Raw genomic sequence first — 19,137 nt, 5'->3', positions numbered from 1 at the left:
AGATCAAGATTGCTTGGGTAATTTAGTTTAGGAATTTATATTATGTGTGTTAGTACTTTAAGCTCAATCATATACACACATACACGCTTTGGTTTTGGTTTTGTATATATACAGTTATATATATATATATACATATATGTTTTTGGTTTAATAATTTTCGAGTTTATATATGAAACAAATGAATAAAATTGGAAAATGCTATTTTGTTTCATGTTTATATGCCTATATATGATTTCACCTTTAACAAGCTTATATTTAATGAAATCATATTTAGTGTTTTTGAATATATTGCATAGAATATGCAATTTTATGAAAATATTGTTTTTCTACGTTATAGACTTCATAACAACATGTTATATCTTTTATCAAGTCTATACAATCATTTCTTAAAGTTTCAAAATGTTGTTTAAGTCAAAATATCAAAATATCAATTTTCAGGTTTTCATGTTTTTGAACTATTTTGTAAAATGATGATATTTTTCATTTGGGAGGTCCTTTCTAATAACCAGTCGCTGTAGCATGTTTATTATATATTCGGAAGCTTTGTAGATGTGATTATATCTATCTTATTTTGTATGTGGATGACATGTTATTGCTTCAAGAAGCAATGTGGAGATAGATAGGTTAAAATCTCAACTTGGTAAAGAGTTTGAGATGAAGGACATGAGCGCTACTAAGAAAATACTAGGTATAAAGATTAGAAGAGAGCGGGCGAATCAGTGATTGTTTTTGAGTCAGAAGGGCTACATTGAGCAGGTTATCACAAGGTTTGGGATGCAAAGTGCTAAGTCAGTGGTGACTCCATTAGATCCACATTTTAGGCTCTTATGTAAACAATCTCCCACTACAATAGAAGAGAAGGCACACATAGAACGTATTGTTGGCCTTCTTGTTTTGATGATGTTTAACAAATAATTTATAACTAATGTTGTTTGTCTAGTGCTTGTATTATCTATTCATTGTAGACAAACAACGTAGTTGGAGGTTGGATGGATTGCGCTTCAACGATGATATCCAATGGAGGTTGGATGAATTGTGGAGTGAAGCATCGTACAATTCAAGTTAAAGATCAAGTTCAAGCTTCATCCGCAAGTGTACCAAGATAGAGCTTCATTGAAGATCAAGATTGCTTGGGTAATTTAGTTTAGGAATTTATATTATGTGTGTTAGTACTTTAAGCTCAATCATATACACACATACACGCTTTGGTTTTGGTTTATATATATACATATATGTTTTTGGTTTAATAATTTTCGAGTTTATATATGAAACAAATGAATAAAATTGGAAAATGCTATTTTGTTTCATGTTTATATGCCTATATATGATTTCACCTTTAACAAGCTTATATTTAATGAAATCATATTTAGTGTTTTTGAATATATTGCATAGAATATGCAATTTTATGAAAATATTGTTTTTCTACGTTATAGACTTCATAACAACATGTTATATCTTTTATCAAGTCTATACAATCATTTCTTAAAGTTTCAAAATGTTGTTTAAGTCAAAATATCAAAATATCAATTTTCAGGTTTTCATGTTTTTGAACTATTTTGTAAAATGATGATATTTTTCATTTGGGAGGTCCTTTCTAATAACCAGTCGCTGTAGCATGTTTATTATCATGTCTACAATCATTCCCCAAAGTTTTACATTTTTTAGAATTTATTTGATATTTTTAAACAGAATTTTAAAACCAGCAAAACAGTTTTTGAATATGTCAGTTTTCGGTCGACCGAACCTATGCTCTCGTGCTCAGTAGCCGACAGAGAGTTCGTCGGTCGACCGGTCCGGTCGACCGAGAGCTCAAATCGGTCGACCGACAGAATTTCCGGTCGACCGACGTTAGTCCAGAAAGTTTTCTTCGTGTTTTTGCTCTCATCGGTCGACCGACGGAATTTTCGGTCGACCGACAATAGAGCCGTTAGACTTCAACGGCTATTTCTGAGCTAGTTTTTCTGGGGGCCTTTTTGTCTTTCTGTTTTGAGTTTTTGGCTGAGTTTTGGAGTGGGTATAAATACCCCTTTGCTGTTTTCTTTCAACCAGATAGAATGTTTTAAAATAGTTTAACAAGGGTTTAAACTTGTTTAGTGTTTGTTTAAGTTTGGTTTAAGAAGCTTTTAAGCATTTGAGTGTTTTGGTTTGTGAAGACAATTTCACAAGAGCAAGTGGAGATCATCATTTGGTGTTTGAGCAATCACTCTTCTCCCTCTCTCTTGTCATCTATAGAGAAGTTTCCTTAAACTCAATTCTAGCATTTTATAAGTTTTGTTCTTAATTGCATAAGCTAGATTTTATATTGAGTTTATATTGTTTTCCCTCTTTGTTCACACACAACCTATTGAGCTTATTGTAGTTGCATACATTATATAATTAGGTTGTGGGATAGTGTGACATAGAGTTGTGCTTAATTGAGTTCTCACCTTGTTTAGAGAATAATCAAATTGATTTATATTATGCTTAATTGTAAGGATTCACTTGTAATACACTTGTACACCGAGAGAAGTGTGTGGTGAGAGACGGGGTTGAATCCAAGAGGAGTGGCGTCGGTTGACGTGCCTAGGGAGAGGTTGTAACCGAGCACTTGAGGAGGAGGACACGGGCTAGGACCAACACTTAGTGTGTGAGGTGTGATTACATAGTGATTGTATTGTGAGGTGTAAACGTTGTTCGGGTGAACGTAGAAAACCCGGTTGTGATAGTGGAGATCTCCTCGAGGTGAGGAGCGGGGACGTAGGTCGTGGGGACCGAACCTCGTAAACATATCGTTTTGTTTGTGATTGCATTGGCGTACTTTTACATTCGTGCTTATTATTCATATTGCCTTTGTCAATTGCTCATTGTTGTTTTTCCCTCTATCTAGTTTATGATTAATTCACCCTCGTGTTAATTTTATATCCTTGCACATATATTGTCTATATCTCTTTGTTAGGATATATCTTATTGTTCATATATCCTTACACATATTTCTATCATATAGGATATATCTCTTTGTTGTTCATTTTGCTTATCCTAACTTATATATAGTTGTTATATTTCATACTTGCTAGGATAACTTGTTAATAAGTTTTAATTGGCATTTAAATCGGATTAGATTAGCATAAGACCCTAATCACCCCCCTCTAGGGTCTAACACGTATACCTTATGCTAGCGTAGTTGGTAGTTTGATGTATGTAATGGTGTGTACACGTCCAGATATTTCACAGATAGTCAGTGTTGTTAGTAGGTTCATGACGAATCCGGGAAAGACACATTGGGAAGCACTGAAATAGGTCCTGAGGTACTTAAAGGGTACCGCTGATACGAGTTTGTGTTTTGGTAGAGATACGTGTCAAATTAATGGGTTTGTAGACTCAGATTATGCGGATGATCTAGACAGAAGACGATCTACTACTGGTTATGTGTTCAGAATACATGGTGCTCCAGTTAGTTAGCGATCGATGTTACAAACTACAGTGGTACTTTCTACAATAGAGGCAGAGTACATGGCTATGACAGAAGGAGTGAAGGAAGTATTGTTGTTGTGGGGTCTTCTAGATGATTTGGTGATAATCATATTTTATTACAGTTTTATACCCTCATTATCTATTTTATATGAATAAATATACCACTAATAACTGTTTTTATGTTTAATTGCAGGTTAATAAAAAATAAATCTCAAACTCCCATCTCTCAATAAAAACCCGTTGATTAAATGAAGAAATGAAGCCAATTGGAAAATCAATTTCCAAATTATCTAAAAGCCCAAGCTAAGAAAAAGAAGAAAAGCCCAAGAAATGCCAAAGCCCAAAATAAATACATGAAGAAATCAAGAAGCCCAAAAGCCCAAGCAAAAGCCCAAAATCCAAGTCCAAAAGCCAATGGAAGAGGAACTCTGCGGACAGCAACAGGAGAAGGGCAGGCATCGATGCCTGCATCGATGCCTGCATCGATACCTGCATCGATGCCTGTATCGATGCTGGTATCAATACACTGGGCAGTTTATTACGAATCAAAGGCTGAAAATTAATGTTTTTGGATAAGATTTCGATCCAATGGCTCTCATTTACTGATGTTTACTATAAATAGGGGTAGCGAGTGAGGGGTTAGATGTGTGAAAAATTTTGTAACTCCATTTGGAGAGGAGGGCTACTCTTAATTGAGAAGGCCTTTCACAAATTATAACATTAGTTGCAATTAATAAAAATAATTTTTCTCCTCTTTAAATTTGTTCTTTCTCCTCTTTGTTGAATGATGAGGATGGAGATGAAGAGCAAATTGAAGGTTTGCATTTCTTTTCTCTTTTATTTCTTTTTAGTAATTTCTTTATTATTGCTTATTAGTTAGATTTAAATTCATGCTTGTAGTATAGATTTACTTTCTTGTCTTTTTTATTTTCTTTTTGCACTTTAATTTGTAGAGTAGATTTATTTTTCTTGCATTTAATTTCTGCAATTTATTTTGTAGTTTAGATTTTTATTTTCTTTGTAATTAGATTTATTTCTTGTTCATAGTTTAGATTTTTCTTTTCTTTTTAATTTTGTAATTAGTCTTCTTTTTCTTGTTTTTATTTCTTAAGATGTGAATTTAATTCTTGTAAGAATCTTAGAATTGTATGAAACTAGTCTAATTTCTTTTATATTGTATGAATTATTCTCTTGTACTTAAAATGTTCATGTTAGGATAATCAACTAGAGAACTAATCGGTAGAAGAAGAATTTGATAATCTATGCTTATCTTAAATGGTTTGATAGGTTATGCTTATGAATTCTAGGATTATTATCATGTTGTTGTTCTTATCATGAATAGTAATTTTAGCTTAGATGATAATTTGATAGGTTACACTCTTGCCTTGTGAGTTCATTTATTCTTTGGTTCTTTCTTCTCTAAAATTCAATTTATTATCTCTTGCACATAAATCAAAACAACCACTCATCACAATCACACTTATTCTTTATTCCTAATTGTCACGCACAAAACATAAGAACCATTTCTAATAATCTCTTAAAATCACCTTCCTCGTGGGATCGACATGTTTTATACTATAACTTGATAAATTGTGCACTTGCAATTTTGTTACATAATTATGCCACATCATTTGGGTATTGAGCAGGAGTGTGTGAACTTGTGGTATGATAGCCAGAGTGTGATTCATTTGGCTAAGAATTAAGTTCATCATGCTCGTACCGAGCATATCGATGTCAGATATCATTTTGTGCAGGATGTCATAGAGGAAGGTGATATTTCTCTCATGAAGGTGCATACAAATGAGAATCCCACAAACATGTTGACCAAGGTGGTGACGTGTAACCAGTTTCAGTATTGCTTAGATTTGCTTCATATCAGCCCATGTTGATCTGCCCAAGAGGACATGACCCTTCGGGACGGTTATGGGGTGAGGTGGATATTATATGGAGAACATTCTGAAGAACTATGATTAGCTTGATCCCGGTCAGAGGGTACGTAGGTAGGCATGATATAATGGTGTAGCTGGTTTACATTATGAAGAACTATGATTAGCTTGATCCCGGTCAGAGGGTACGTAGGTAGGCATGATATAATGGTGTAGCTGGTTTTTTGGTCTGGTTTGGTGTTTCAGATCTCTCTTGTGATGTTCACAGTGTTCTTCTGGTATTCGTCCAAAATTTAAGCTTTATCAAATAACGTATGATGTAGAGAATTGTGAGTGTGAGACACCTCATGGTGTCTCGGCCCACAAGACACCCCGAGGTGTCTCGGCACCCACCGAGACACCACCCGAGGCACCTCGGGGTGTCTCGGGGGGCAACCGGAGTGGACAGGTTGTTTTCATTTTGGACCCTATTTCCTTGATATAAATAGAAACTTTGTTCCTAGGTTTTTTTTACAAAGTAGAGGGGTTGTCATCAACAAAAAAAGAGAGAGTTTTTTCAGATCTGAAAAAGGTGAGATCTTGAGGGAGAAAAGAGAGAGTGCTTGGAGAGATTGTACATGAAAGATGTCATCTTCTCTTGGGTAAAATTAAAGCCTCATCTTTGGGACGAGCTTGTGGGTTGTGCAAGTCATCAGTGTTCTCCATCATAGTGGAATATCCCTTCTCCCCCCTTCCCTATGGACGTAGGCAAGTTTCCCAAATTACGTAAATCTCGTGTCTTCTTTATTGTTTTTCTGTGTATTTGTCATTGCTTGTCTTTCCCTCGATATTCAGATCTAGATTTGATATCAGGAAGAGTGTATATCTCACCTTGCTGAGATATTCACTTATGTTCTTGTTTCATATCAAAACAGAAACATCGAGGTTGGCTTGAGTTTTGTGTAAACTCAACTAGGATTTTCTCTCGAGATGATTCGCTTCCGCGACGAGTGGGCGTGTTAGTGCCCAACAGGTATGAATATAACTATTATGTATTTGAGGTTTCTATTAGAATGCTATATGTGATGTTTTTCTAGTTAACTTCAAAATTAAGCTTTGTTTGGAGAAAGAATGCGAAGTTTGCAAATTTGGCTTTATAACTCATGTTTTTTAGTACAACCACTTTCAGATGTCAAAGGTAAATTATTTGAAATTCAAAGTTCACATAACGAGCGTATTTCCAAGATTAGTATAGAAGACATAGGAAAATGAAATATTAACGGGTCACCACAATAGTGACTTCCAACCTATCATATAGTTGAACTTGAGAGAATCATGGTATGTGTAACTAATCTAAGACTGCTCTATTTCATCAGTAATTTGTTATGAAGTTTGTCTCTGATACAGGAGATCAAGTGTTGGACGAGACGAGAAAAAAAATAGCCGAGACGACATCAGCGGACGACGACTCGACATCTCAACTTGAGTCGAGGTGACAAGGCAAGACGGCACACCCCAGTCGACAGTCAAGATGACACGACGAGATGACACACCCTAGTCAACACGAAGAGCAGTATTAGTCAACACATGCCAATCGACACGAAAGGTGTTACTACTCGGCACGCCTCGTATCGACTCGGAAACATATTAGGAAAGTTTCATAATTTTGGTTATTTCCTTTTAAATTCAGATTTTCTTTTTTATTAGGGTTAGGATAGGGTTAGTTGGCTATAAATATTAGTTCTTTTTGTAAGTCGAGAATTAACTTTTGTTTCAATTATCCAATCAAGAGAAATTTCTCCATTGTTTTCTTCCCTAAACTTAGGAAAATTAGGGCTTGTGGATTCAAGCTTGTTATCTACCTGTTATTGTCAGGGTTCATCGGCATCAGAATGATATCTGATCGGTCTCCCTGTTTCTACGTATGCATCAAGTGGTATCAGATCTTCAGCTTCAATATCCTCGACAATGGCAGGTGACAGCAAGAAGGAGCTTTCTCTACAGGATCTTTCCGTGAGGATGGATTCTATGGATGGAAGATTTGGCACGTTGGAGGCATCTCTTTAAAACCTTCAACAAGCTATTGAAGGACTTACCCTTCACCTCAACAATGAGAATAACTTCACCGACGATCTTCACCTAGACGGACTCGGAGTTAGGCTACCCCGACACCACCCCCGTACAATCCTCAAAACCCTCTAGTTCACCCCCCTCCAAATCAACCACGTCCAAACCAACCACCTCCATATCAACCCCCTCCATATCAATCTCCTCCATATCAACCCCCTCCCCATGATGATTATAGTAACGACAGAGTGGACTATGGTAACCAATTTGAAGGGCTATGCTATGATAACATGTCGAGTAAAGAGGAGAGAGATCAACCTTATGGCAGAGGTTGGGGTAGAGGCTTCAACCCTCATCATAACTACCACCGACAAGGTCGACATCATCAGGAACAAGAATATCAGATGAAAGTAGAGCTTCATTCCTTTGGAGGAAATCTAGATATAGAAGCTTTTCTTGATTGACTCTACGAAGTGGAGAAGTTTTTTTAGATGGCTAATATTCCCGAAGCAAACCAGGTGAGGTTTGTGGTATATCGTCTCAAAGGAGGAGCTACGACATGGTGGGATCAGACTCAAAACACTTCGGGTTTGGCGATGCATGAAGCAGTTACTACAAGCTAGGTTCCTACCACCCTACTACCAATAAATTCTCTATGACCAGTTCAAGCAATGCCGTCAAGGACTCAGATCAGTAAGCGTCTATACCGAAGAGTTCTTCCGTCTTATTTCTCGTTATGATTTGTCTATGAGCAAAGAACAACTCGCGGCCAAATATATCAGAGGTTTGAAGTATTCAATTCAAGAGAAGGTGGTCATCCACAATGTGTACTTTGTGAACGAAGCCCATAACATGGCTCTCAAGGTGGAAAGATTGTCCTCCAAAGCATTATATTTCAGGTGAACCGAACAGGGAGGTTCGGTCGAGAAGACGAGAGGAGAGTCGGCCAGGCAAAGGACGATTGATCGGCCAGTTCCTCCACGGTAGGCCGAACGATTGACAACTCAATCACAACCCCCGACGACTCAAGTAAATCAGTATGCCAAACCGACTGTAGGGAAGTGCTTCTGATGTCTACAACTAGGACACAAGTCCAACGAGTGCCCGTAGCGACTGAAGGTCAATCTAGCGAATTATGAAGAGGCGGAGGACAGACACACAATATCTGATGAAGAGTATGAGACAGAGGTTGCCGAGATTAAAGGCGACAATATGTCGTGTGTTGTTCAACAACTCCTATACGCTTAGAAGACACCAGATTCATCACAACGACACCAAATTTTTTTTAGGTGTTCGGTCAACAACAAGGTATGCACCCTTATCATTGACAATGGAACCTACGAAAATATATTGTCAAAGGCCTTGGTGGATCACTTGAAACTGCCAACTAAAGCAAAACCTGTGCCTTATACTATTGGATGGATAAAAAAGGGTCCCTCCATGAAGGTGACCGAATTGTGTCACGTGCCACTATCAGTAGGAAAGACTTATAGTGATTTTGTTGCTTGTGATGTTGTGGACATGGATGCGTGCCATGTCTTGTTGGGGTGGTCGTGGCAATATGATGTCGATGCTAAGCATGATGGCAAGAAGAATGAATACTCTTTCGTATGGATGAATAAGAAGATCATTTTACCACCAATTCCACCCTCCCTAAAGAATCCAAAGGATCAAAAATCCAAATGTATTTTTCTTTGCAACAAGGGAGAGTTTCTGGCCGAGTCAAAGGAGTTGAAATAGAGGTTTGCTTTAGTTGTGAAGGAAGAAGTAAAGAAACCTATTGAGGTCCCAGAGAAGATGAAATTGCTGCTTAAGGAGTTCGAAGTATTTATTCCTGAAGAGTTGCTAATGGGTCTTCCACCCATGAGGGATATTCAGCACCACATTGATTTCATCCCGAGTTTAGTGCTTCCTAATCTCCCTCATTATCGCATGAACCCGCAGGAGAAGATGATTTTACAGGACACCATTGAGGACCTTATTAAGAAAGGCCACATTCGAGAAAGTATGAATCCATGAGCAGTTCCCTGTTAACACCAAAGAAGGATGGGAGCTAACGGATGTGTGTAGACAGTAGAGCCATTAACAATATTACAATTCACTACAGGTTCACAATCCCACGGCTGGGCGACATGTTGGATAAGTTGGGAGGTGCGAGCATCTTTTTGAAGATTGACTTGAGGAGTGTGTATCATCAGATCCGAATCAGACCTGACGACGAGTGGAAGACTGCATTCAAGAGTAGCGAGGACCTCTACAAATGGTTAGTGATGCCTTTTGGATTGTCGAACGATCCAAGCCTTTATGCGTTTGATGAACCAAATTCTGAAGCATTTCTTAGAAGATTTATAGTCATCTACTTTGATGACATTCTCATCTACAGTCAAGATGAACAGGAGCATATGTTGCATCTCCGAAAGGTCTTCCAAGTTCTAAGAGAGAATGAACTTTATATCAATATTAAGAAGTGTGTGTTCTTGACGACTCAACTTGTGTTCTTGGGATTCGTGATGAGCTCGCAGGGAATACAAGTCGACAAAGATAAGGTTAAGGCAATCAAGGAATGTCCGACTCCGAAAAGTGTTACTGAAGTAAGGAGCTTTCATATATTAGCATCTTTTTATCGGCATTTTATTCGTAATTTCAGTTCTATAGTTGCTCCCATGATAGATTTCTTGAAGAAGAAGGGTGTTGTCGAGTGGATCGATGAAGCATATGCAACTTTTTCCCTTATCAAGGAGAAGATTACCACTGCACCTATCTTAGCATTTCCGGATTTCGACAAGCTCTTTGAGCTTGAGTGTGACGCTTGTGGTGTAGGTATTAGAGTAGTTCTCTCTCAAGAGAAGCACCTCATTGCGTTCTTGAGTGAGAAGTTGAATGAAGCTCGACAGAAGTGGAGTATGATGCGGCATAAACATGTACCAAAAAGGTTGCAAGTGCACAACCGTGTCAAGTTATAGTATTTAAGATATCGATCCCACGAGGAAGGTGTTTTGTAGGAGAAAATATAAAATCGGTTCTTATGTTGTGTGCGTGACAAATAGGAGTGATGAGTGAATGTGATTGTGGAGAGATAGAGAGAGTGGAAGTGATAGTGTGTAAATCGGCACGAAATATAAGTGAGAGTGGATGTGACAAAGAATGAATATATATGATCAATAAGGCAAGAAGGAAAAAGAAAATAAAAATCAAGAATAAAAGAAAATGCAAGAAATTAAAGATGGTGGATTCAATTATAGATATGGGTAATCTAAAATTAAATCCACTTCTTAGAAAAGGGTGATTCCCTAGAGGGTTCTAGCCTAAAGGCGAATCAACAAAATAAAAAAAAATAAAAACTAAACCCAAGAGGGTTCTAGCCTCAAGGTGAATAGTGCAAGAAATTAAAATCTAACTACAAAATAAATTACAAAATCTAATTACAAAATAAAATTACAAGAATTAAATGCAAGAAAATAAATCTACTCTATAAGCATAAAATAAATCTAAGACAAGAGGGTTTTAGCCTCTTGGCTATTTAACAAGAAAATAAAATCTAACTACAAGCATAGAAATAAATCTAAACTAATAAGCAATAAAAGAGAAAAAGAAAGAAATACAAACCTTCAAATAATTCTCCATCTTCATCTTCATCTTCATCATCCAACAAAGAGAAGAAGAGAAAAATTTAAAGTGGTGAAAAAATTATTATTATTAATTGTAACTAAAGTTATAATTTTGTAAGGCCTTCTCAATTAACTCTCCAAAAGGAGTTACAAAAATTTTTACCCCCTTAACCCCTCACTCTCTACCCCTATTTATAGTAATTTTCAATGAATATGAGCCATTGGATTTGTCTTGAGCCCCAAGCAACAATCTCCACCTTTGAATTTGCTTTTTGTTCTTCTCTAGCCCAACATAGGAGGCCCATATAATTTTCAAAAATAAATAAAAATCCAAGTTGGTCCATGGGAGAAATTCTGCAGCAATGTCCACAATGAAGAAATTAAGTCCAAATCTTTGCATTAAGCCAATCTAATTCATTAACCACCGGCCCACTTCATTTGATTTTGAAAATCAAAAGAAAAGTCCGGCCCATGAAGAAAGTTCAAAACTGCAGCTGGTCTTCAGTCTCTGCCTAAGTCCGGTTTATTTGATGAGTTGATTTTCAAAAAAAATAGAAATGGAAGTCCAAGTCCACCGGTCCATGGAGCAATCAATTGCATTTAGATTTTCGGCCCATTATGATTTTCCAAATCAAATTTTCGCACCGGCCCAAGCTGCAGCAAGGCTTGATGAAGGTCTCCATTTGATTTTAAAAATATAAAATGAAATGCGGCCCAATTAATCTCCTTAGTTCAAAGTCCATTGCCTTTGATTTTCGAAATCCAACAGTGAAGAGCTGCAACAAGCCAAAATCCGGTCTTGGCATCATTTGTGATTAAATGAGCTCCATGGCCCAAATGATCTGCAGTCCGGCCCAAATAAGAAAATTCAAATCTTTTTTCTTGAGTCTTGAAACAAATCCGGCCCACTTGATTCCTTGCATCCAATGGCATTTGATTTTCAACATTAATTCTCTTATTTCTTCATTTACTCAAGGGTCTTTATTGAGAGATGGGATTTTTGGAATTTATTCTTTATTAATCTGCAATTAAAAGATAAAAACAATTATTAGTGGTATATTTATTCATATAAAATAGATAATGAGGGTATAAAATTGTAATAAAAATGTGATTATCAGAGTACTTACGAGCAGAAGTTGTATGCTGTTTTTCATTCTTTGAAGACTTGGGAGAGTTACCTCATTGCTAACGACTTCGTGATTTACTCTGATCATCAGTCTCTTTAACACTTCAAGAATCAGAAACATATCAACAAAATGTATGGACGTTGAGCTTCATACTTTGAACAGTTTAATTTTACTTTGCGACATAAGTTAGGAATCGACAATAAGATGCCCGATGCTTTGAGTCGGTGGGTATCTTTGTTAAGTATATTGCGAGGTGAAGTTGTTGTTTTTGATAGTTTGAAAGATCTTTATGTTGATGCTGAAGGCTTTCAGGAGGTTTGGGCAAAGTGTTTGACAAGACGACCCACATAAGACTTTATTATTATGAACGACTTTCTGTTTAAAGGAAATCGGCTTTGTATTCCAAAGACGTCATTGAGGGAAAGTAAGTTCGAGACTTACATGGTGGCGGGCTTGGCGGATACTTTGGGCGATACAAGACTGTTTTGAGTCTTGAAGAGAGATACTATTAGGTTTGAGGAAAGATGTAGCAACGCTTGTGAGGAGCTGTCAAGTGCGCCAAGTTGCAAAGGGACAAGTACATAATACTGGTTTGCATACTCTTCTACATGTGCCCAATGATATATGGAAAGATTTGAGTATGAACTTTGTGTTGGGACTTCCCCCAACACAAAGAGGTGTGGATTCAGTCTTCGTGGTAGTAGATCATTTTTCTAAGATAGCTCACTTTATCCCGTGCCGCAAGACTTCAGATGCACTACATGTTGCACGACTATTCTTTCAAGAAGTAGTTCAGCTACATGGTGTTCCTAGTTCGATTGTTTCGGATAGGGATACTAGGTTCTTGGAGACTTTTTAGACTACTTTATGGTGACGATTTGACACTTCATTGAAGTATTCTAGTACAGTCCACCCTCAAACGGATGGACAAATGGAAGTGGTCAATCGGACATTGGGGAACTTGATTCGATGCATATGTGGAGAGAAGCCAAAGATGTGGGATCAAGCTATACCTCAACCTGAATTCACCTACCACTTGACTGTTCATAGTTCCACATGTATGTCTTCTTTTTCCATTGTTTACAGGAAGACACCTCGATATCTCCAAGATTTGTTGAAGTTGCCAACAAGTAGCAAGTTCAGCAAGGCAGCAAGTTCAATGGCAAAGAATGCTTTTAACATTCAAGAGAAAGTGCGTACAAAGATCGAGAAGGCTAATGCAAAGTTCAAGGCATGAACAGACAAAGAAGAGGCGACTTAAGGTGTTCAATGAAGGAGACACGGTGATGATTTACTTGTAGAAAGAACGAATGTCGGCTGGAACTTATAGCAAGCTTAAGCCGAAACGATATGACCTGTTCAAGATTCTCAAGAAGATCAATGATAATGCATATGTAGTGGATCTTCCAGAAGGAATGGCTATGTCGGCGACATTTAACGTGGTAGATATTTCTGATTATCATCCTTCAATCAAGTTGTATTCGAGTGATGCAAACTCAGAGACGAGTCCTTCCGAAGAAGGAGGGACTGATACAGGAGATCAAGTGTTGGACGAGACGAGAAAAAAGCAGCTGAAACGACATCAGCGGACGACGACTCGACATCTCAACTCGAGTCAAGGTGACAAGACGAGACGACACATCCCAGTCGACAGTTGAGATGACAGGACAAGACGAAACACCCCAGTCGACACGAATGACAGTGTTAGTCGACACATGCCAGTCGACACGAAAGGCGTTACTACTCGGCACGCCTCGTGTCGATTCGGAAACAGATTAGGAAAGTTTCATAATTTTGGTTATTTCCTTTTAAATTCAGACTTTCTTTTTTATTAGGGTTAGGATATGGTTAGTTGGCTATAAATATTAGTTTCTTTTGTAAGTCGAGAATTAACTTTTGTTTCAATTATTCAATCAAGAGAAATTTTTCCATTGTTTTCTTCCCTAAACTTGGGAAAATTAGGGCTTGTGGATTCAAGCTTGTTATCTACATGTTATTGTCAAGGCTCATCGGCATCAGAACGATATCCGATCGGCCTCTCCATTTCTACATCTGCATAGTCTCCGGCCCTGTCTATTGCGTTTCCAAAATAAAGCTTATAATCCTCACAATCCAAATATTTTGTGAATAGTTTTTTATTAAATAATAAAGCCACCGGGAACTGTATTGGAACCTTCCAACCATCTAAGTTACATACGGTGCTCAATAGTTTGTGAGTAGTTAAGTGATGAGTTTTTATGTATTTGAAGTGCGCGTATAGATGTGTATGGATATTCTAGATGAATAATAGAATAAGATTAGTGGCATGGCTACTATTGCCACAAGAGTCCCCTATCCTCAGCAATCAGCGGCCTATTCAACTTGCCTATATATTGTTCAACTTGATGACAGAAATTAACGGGGTACTATTTCGTTGAAACATACAAATATAGAGTTATCAAGTATTAATTATTTCACAATGACTTTAAAAATTCGACCTTTTATAATATTTGGTGTGTGCTTCTTCCACTTCATAGCACTCAATCTCTCGCAATTGAGAACATGCTCCCAGTAGTGTACCAGAGCACAAGTACTCCACATTTCTACCGCTTGTCCTTAAGTTCTATCTTATTATTCATTCATTCAATCATCGTCCTGTTGGCATAAGTCCAGTGCACAATTCTTGATCGTATTCACAAAGATCTTCGTTCTTTTCCTTATGCCCTGAAGACTATGCTTTCTTTTTCTCTTTTTTTTCTCTTTTTTTTTCGAGGTATGACTAGTAGATTTATTCATAACCAATAGCAGGAATAACTGCATACTCAAACCTCAACACTTAACATTTTGTTAAGTAAACCTGTACCTAAGCTCAAACCTCAAAGACAACTATATATACTAGCAAAAATAAAACCTGTAAAGATAGAATATGGATGTACAATACATATATGAATTAAACAATTTCAGTTAGATGCTATAATTAAAAACCACACAAAATTTAGTATCACTGAGTATGATTGATTATTTTTTGAAGCATTTTCACTTCTGTCCACTTTGTTTTTGTGTGTAATATTAATGTTGTACATGCATGCACTATTTGAGTGTAGTTATTTTCTACACTTTTATACTTTTTCCCTGTCTCCAAATTATTTGAAAAGTTCTGAAGTCTGAGAAAGTAATCAACAATGTACCATCTTTACAGAATTTCAATGTTTTATCTTGGAATAAAGTGTAAGTTGGTCATAAAAGTTTCATTCAAACTTATGACGGTGATTAAAGTGGTTTTGATGATCACCATGACAATAACGATTTACAGTTATAAACTGTACTAATTCTTGTATTATGTCTGAAACTATATCCACACTCTTTGTCCTACTATAGCTGTTTCTTCATATATCATTTCCTTTTTGACTAATCGATTGTTATATTTTACATTTCTTTTGTCGATTTCGCTTGGATTACACGCAATATTCTATATATCAAAGATACCGTGATTCACTCAGTTTCCAACAGCCTAGCTTTCGCTTTATGTTGATGGAGTCAGCGAACACCAACACCTTAGCGGCATTTTTCTCTCTCGAGTAGTTATCAAGAATCAATTTTTTCTTAGCCAAATATTTGTTGCGCCGAAGACTGTTACAGGTCTTGGTTTTAAGTACCACTTTCAGTCAAATTCAGATCATGACTGATTTAGTCACCTTTGCTTTTCAAATTCCACTAGTGAAAGAACTTGCATCTAAAGATATAGACTAGCTGTTATATCAGTGTGTAGGTAGACCTTTAATTTCATGGGTAGATCCCTCGAAAATTCACGTTTAAAATGTTAAGTGGTAAAAAGATATGTTTAAAACTAATAACAACAGGCAAATTGTACATCTTTATTAAATCTATAACTGATTTGAAGAATTCTGAATGATATAATAACGCTACCTCTCAAACTGATGTCTTTTTCTTTAAGTTCCCAAACGACTGTATGGGAAGGGAGAAAGAAATTTTATCTGGTTTTCTAAGCACAATATGAAGGTGATAGATTTCCATCATGGTTAGTACATCATGCATTTTGAAGCATGTATCCTTTTCATTTGAGATACTCAGTTCCTTTTCTTGTACCTAATACAAACAATTTAACTTAATTTGTGATTTCCCCCAAAGGGGAAGCTTCCTTTTTGTATCTTTCTTAACCTCTACTCCCTCTTTAAGGTGTACTGTTGCCCTTCCATCGCACTATAGCAACACATAATGCACACATTTCTTCTTAATTTTATCCACCAAAACTATGTAGTTGTAACACTTTTCAGAACCATAGATCAAAGATCTGATATCATGTAATAATTTTATGATTATTATTTTGCTTTTTTATATGATGGAAATTTTCTTTTTCGATGAAATTATTGAAATAAAAAGACAGATATTAATATATACACACATATAGATGATAGAATGCATGTTGTTAGGTAAAAGGTAGGTATGTTGTTGGAATGACCTGAGAGCTTGTTGGCTTTTGTTGGTTAAGATGGACTCCTCGTACTATTCATATATAGGTTTAGAAGTTTAGGTTAGCTTTAATACCCAGAAACCCCTAAGTCTAACCTCATTTGTTGAGTTTTTCTTTCAAACTTGTTCCATATGTTACAAGGGAAAAATAAACTTATGGGGCAATTTTTTGCTAATTTAACATGACATTTCCTTAAAAGATAAAACTCATCTGAGGGTTTCTCGTGATCTTTATTTTCTCTTTGATGTAGAAATATCAGAACAGAAAGCAAAAGAGTAAATCTCAATGAGGGAGCTGATTAGTTTTTTGGGGTATGAGCTTTGCTACAGGGACCCAAAATATGGGATTAATAGGGGGGACAGGTGAGGTGTCTCCCTCCTATTGCATAATTTGTTGGCCATCATTAATGATGGCCAACTCATTATGCATGATGATCAATTCATTATGCAATAGGAGGAGGACACCTCACCTTTCCCTCTTGTTGGTCTTATATTTTGAGTCATTGGGAAAATTTTCAAATAAAAAAGGAGCCATCTAGCATTAATTGTCTGCCTGTAATGAAGGATCCTTTGTTTGGAGCTGCAATATATATTAGTTTATGTACTCAATTAATGTGTTTTATGGCAAGAATTGATGCTCTTAGTGGTGAAAGGATTCCTTGAACGAATTGATATTTCTTCCAGTAGTGAGAAGTCATACATACTCTTAACAAACTTCTCATTGGGTGATCGATGCTCCAACTGTGTGTGTGTACATAATAGAGAGAGAGACCTATATATACATCCATATGCATTTGAAAAGCACTATGATTAGCCAACAGCGCTCATTAATTATATATATTAATGAAAAGTCAAAACAAATGGTGATAAATGGAAAGATGAATCATTATTGCGGTTGTTATCTTATATTCTTGATTACTTTAATCAATGAATGTTGCACAATCAACAAAGACCTCTGAGAAAGAAACCACTAACTGTTTTCCAAGTGTAGAAAAAAATGTTACTGCGAAAAGTAGAGAAGAATGAAGAAACCCTATATATAACTATATTTATCATGATATTTTCAAATCTTGTGTGCTCTTCCAACCTTTTAAACACATTACGTAGAAGTTAACTATTTAATTTTGTGTGTACGTGTTTTTTTATTTCACACTTTGCAGGACGAGGTGTTAGGCCAACGGTTAAACTACACTTCATTCAAATAACACTCTTACCGGAAAGCAAAGGAGTAACATGCAAAGCAACCTATTTTTTCCCCCTTGTTGGCAACAAACTATGTATGGACATTGGAAAGGACTCTTCTTAATAATTACATATATGTATATGCTATGTATATTGTATCCATAAATGAAAGGGACTGTCTTTTTTTTTTGGTCAATGAACAGTAACTTTTATTCATCTTCCAAATGTGAAAATACAGCATATCAAGATCTCAGTTGAACTGAGAATTACAAAACATTCCATAACACCTACATCTCATTTACTCAAACCTATAAAGCACATATCCATTCTCTATTTTCAACAGCAAAAGGACCATTAAGTATAATAGCAAAAATGTTGAATTTAATCTCTTTGAACAGTTGATCAGCTGACTTCAATTCATGCCGAAAAACCCTGGTATTCCTCTCATTCCATATGCTATAAATTGTTGAGGTAAGAGCCAATTTCTTTAGTTTTTGCTTAAAGCCCCTCCCCCTCAACTTGGAACAAAACCAGTTCAAAACTTGATCCCACTTGCACGATCGCCACCTGAACTGCAGCCAGTTCATAACCTTTACCCAAACATCACTAGAGTAGCAACATTCGAAAAAAAGATGATCTCTGCTCTCAGAACCAGAGCAAAACCTGCAGCAATTTATATTAATAATACCCCTCCTAATCAATCTGTCTTGAGTGAGCAAACGGTTCTGAATTGCTAGCCAACTGATAAATGAGTGCCTGGGGTAATTAGAGGACTCCCAAACTGTGCCAAACCAGGGCACCAAGGTAGATACAGGGGAGATAGCATCATATAGATCAGACAGTTGTATTTTTGAATTCCTGCAACAAGACTGAATGATCAATTTCAGATTTTCAACACTTCCAAAATGTCCCTGGGCCTTATCCCTGACCTTCAAGATCTGTCTCCACATCCACGAATCACTATTTTTTGCTTGAACATGCCAGACATCACAGTTTTTTAAATATGTACCATGTATCCACTTGATCCATAGGCTTTCTTTGCTTACATGTATATTCCAGAGTAACCTCAGTGTTGTAGCCATACTCCATCTAGATGCAGAATAGATGCCTAAACCTCCAGATTTCTTATTCAAACAAATTTGATCCCATGAAATAAGAGGAATTTTGTGAGCTTGTTCAGAATTGCCCCAAAGAAAATTCCTGCATAGTTCATCAATTTTCTGAAGCACTTTCACTGGCAGAACATAATTAGAAATCCAGTAATTTTGAATACCAAGGATAACACTTTTGAAAGAGACTGTCTGATCACCTTTGTTCCCTTAATTATTATCCTATCTTAATCATCCATATTATCCTATCTTAATCATC

The 19,137-nt window shown here is 36.6% G+C and overlaps 1 protein-coding gene across 1 annotated transcript; it reads right to left on the bottom strand.

Annotated features, from left to right (window-relative positions):
* LOC109834839 lies at nt 18,078-18,858 on the bottom strand. Its single transcript, XM_020402857.1, has 2 exons — nt 18,779-18,858; nt 18,078-18,627 (listed from the first exon to the last, which is right to left on the bottom strand). Exons 1-2 carry the CDS (start codon nt 18,856-18,858, stop codon nt 18,078-18,080), a joined length of 630 nt encoding a protein of 209 aa, XP_020258446.1.

The sequence above is a fragment of the Asparagus officinalis genome, chromosome 3, assembly GCF_001876935.1.
Source record: "Asparagus officinalis chromosome 3, Aspof.V1, whole genome shotgun sequence".
Classification (NCBI taxonomy): Eukaryota; Viridiplantae; Streptophyta; class Magnoliopsida; order Asparagales; family Asparagaceae; genus Asparagus; species Asparagus officinalis.
Note: the sequence above shows the minus strand (reverse complement) of the source record. Positions and strands in the feature narration are given on the sequence as shown.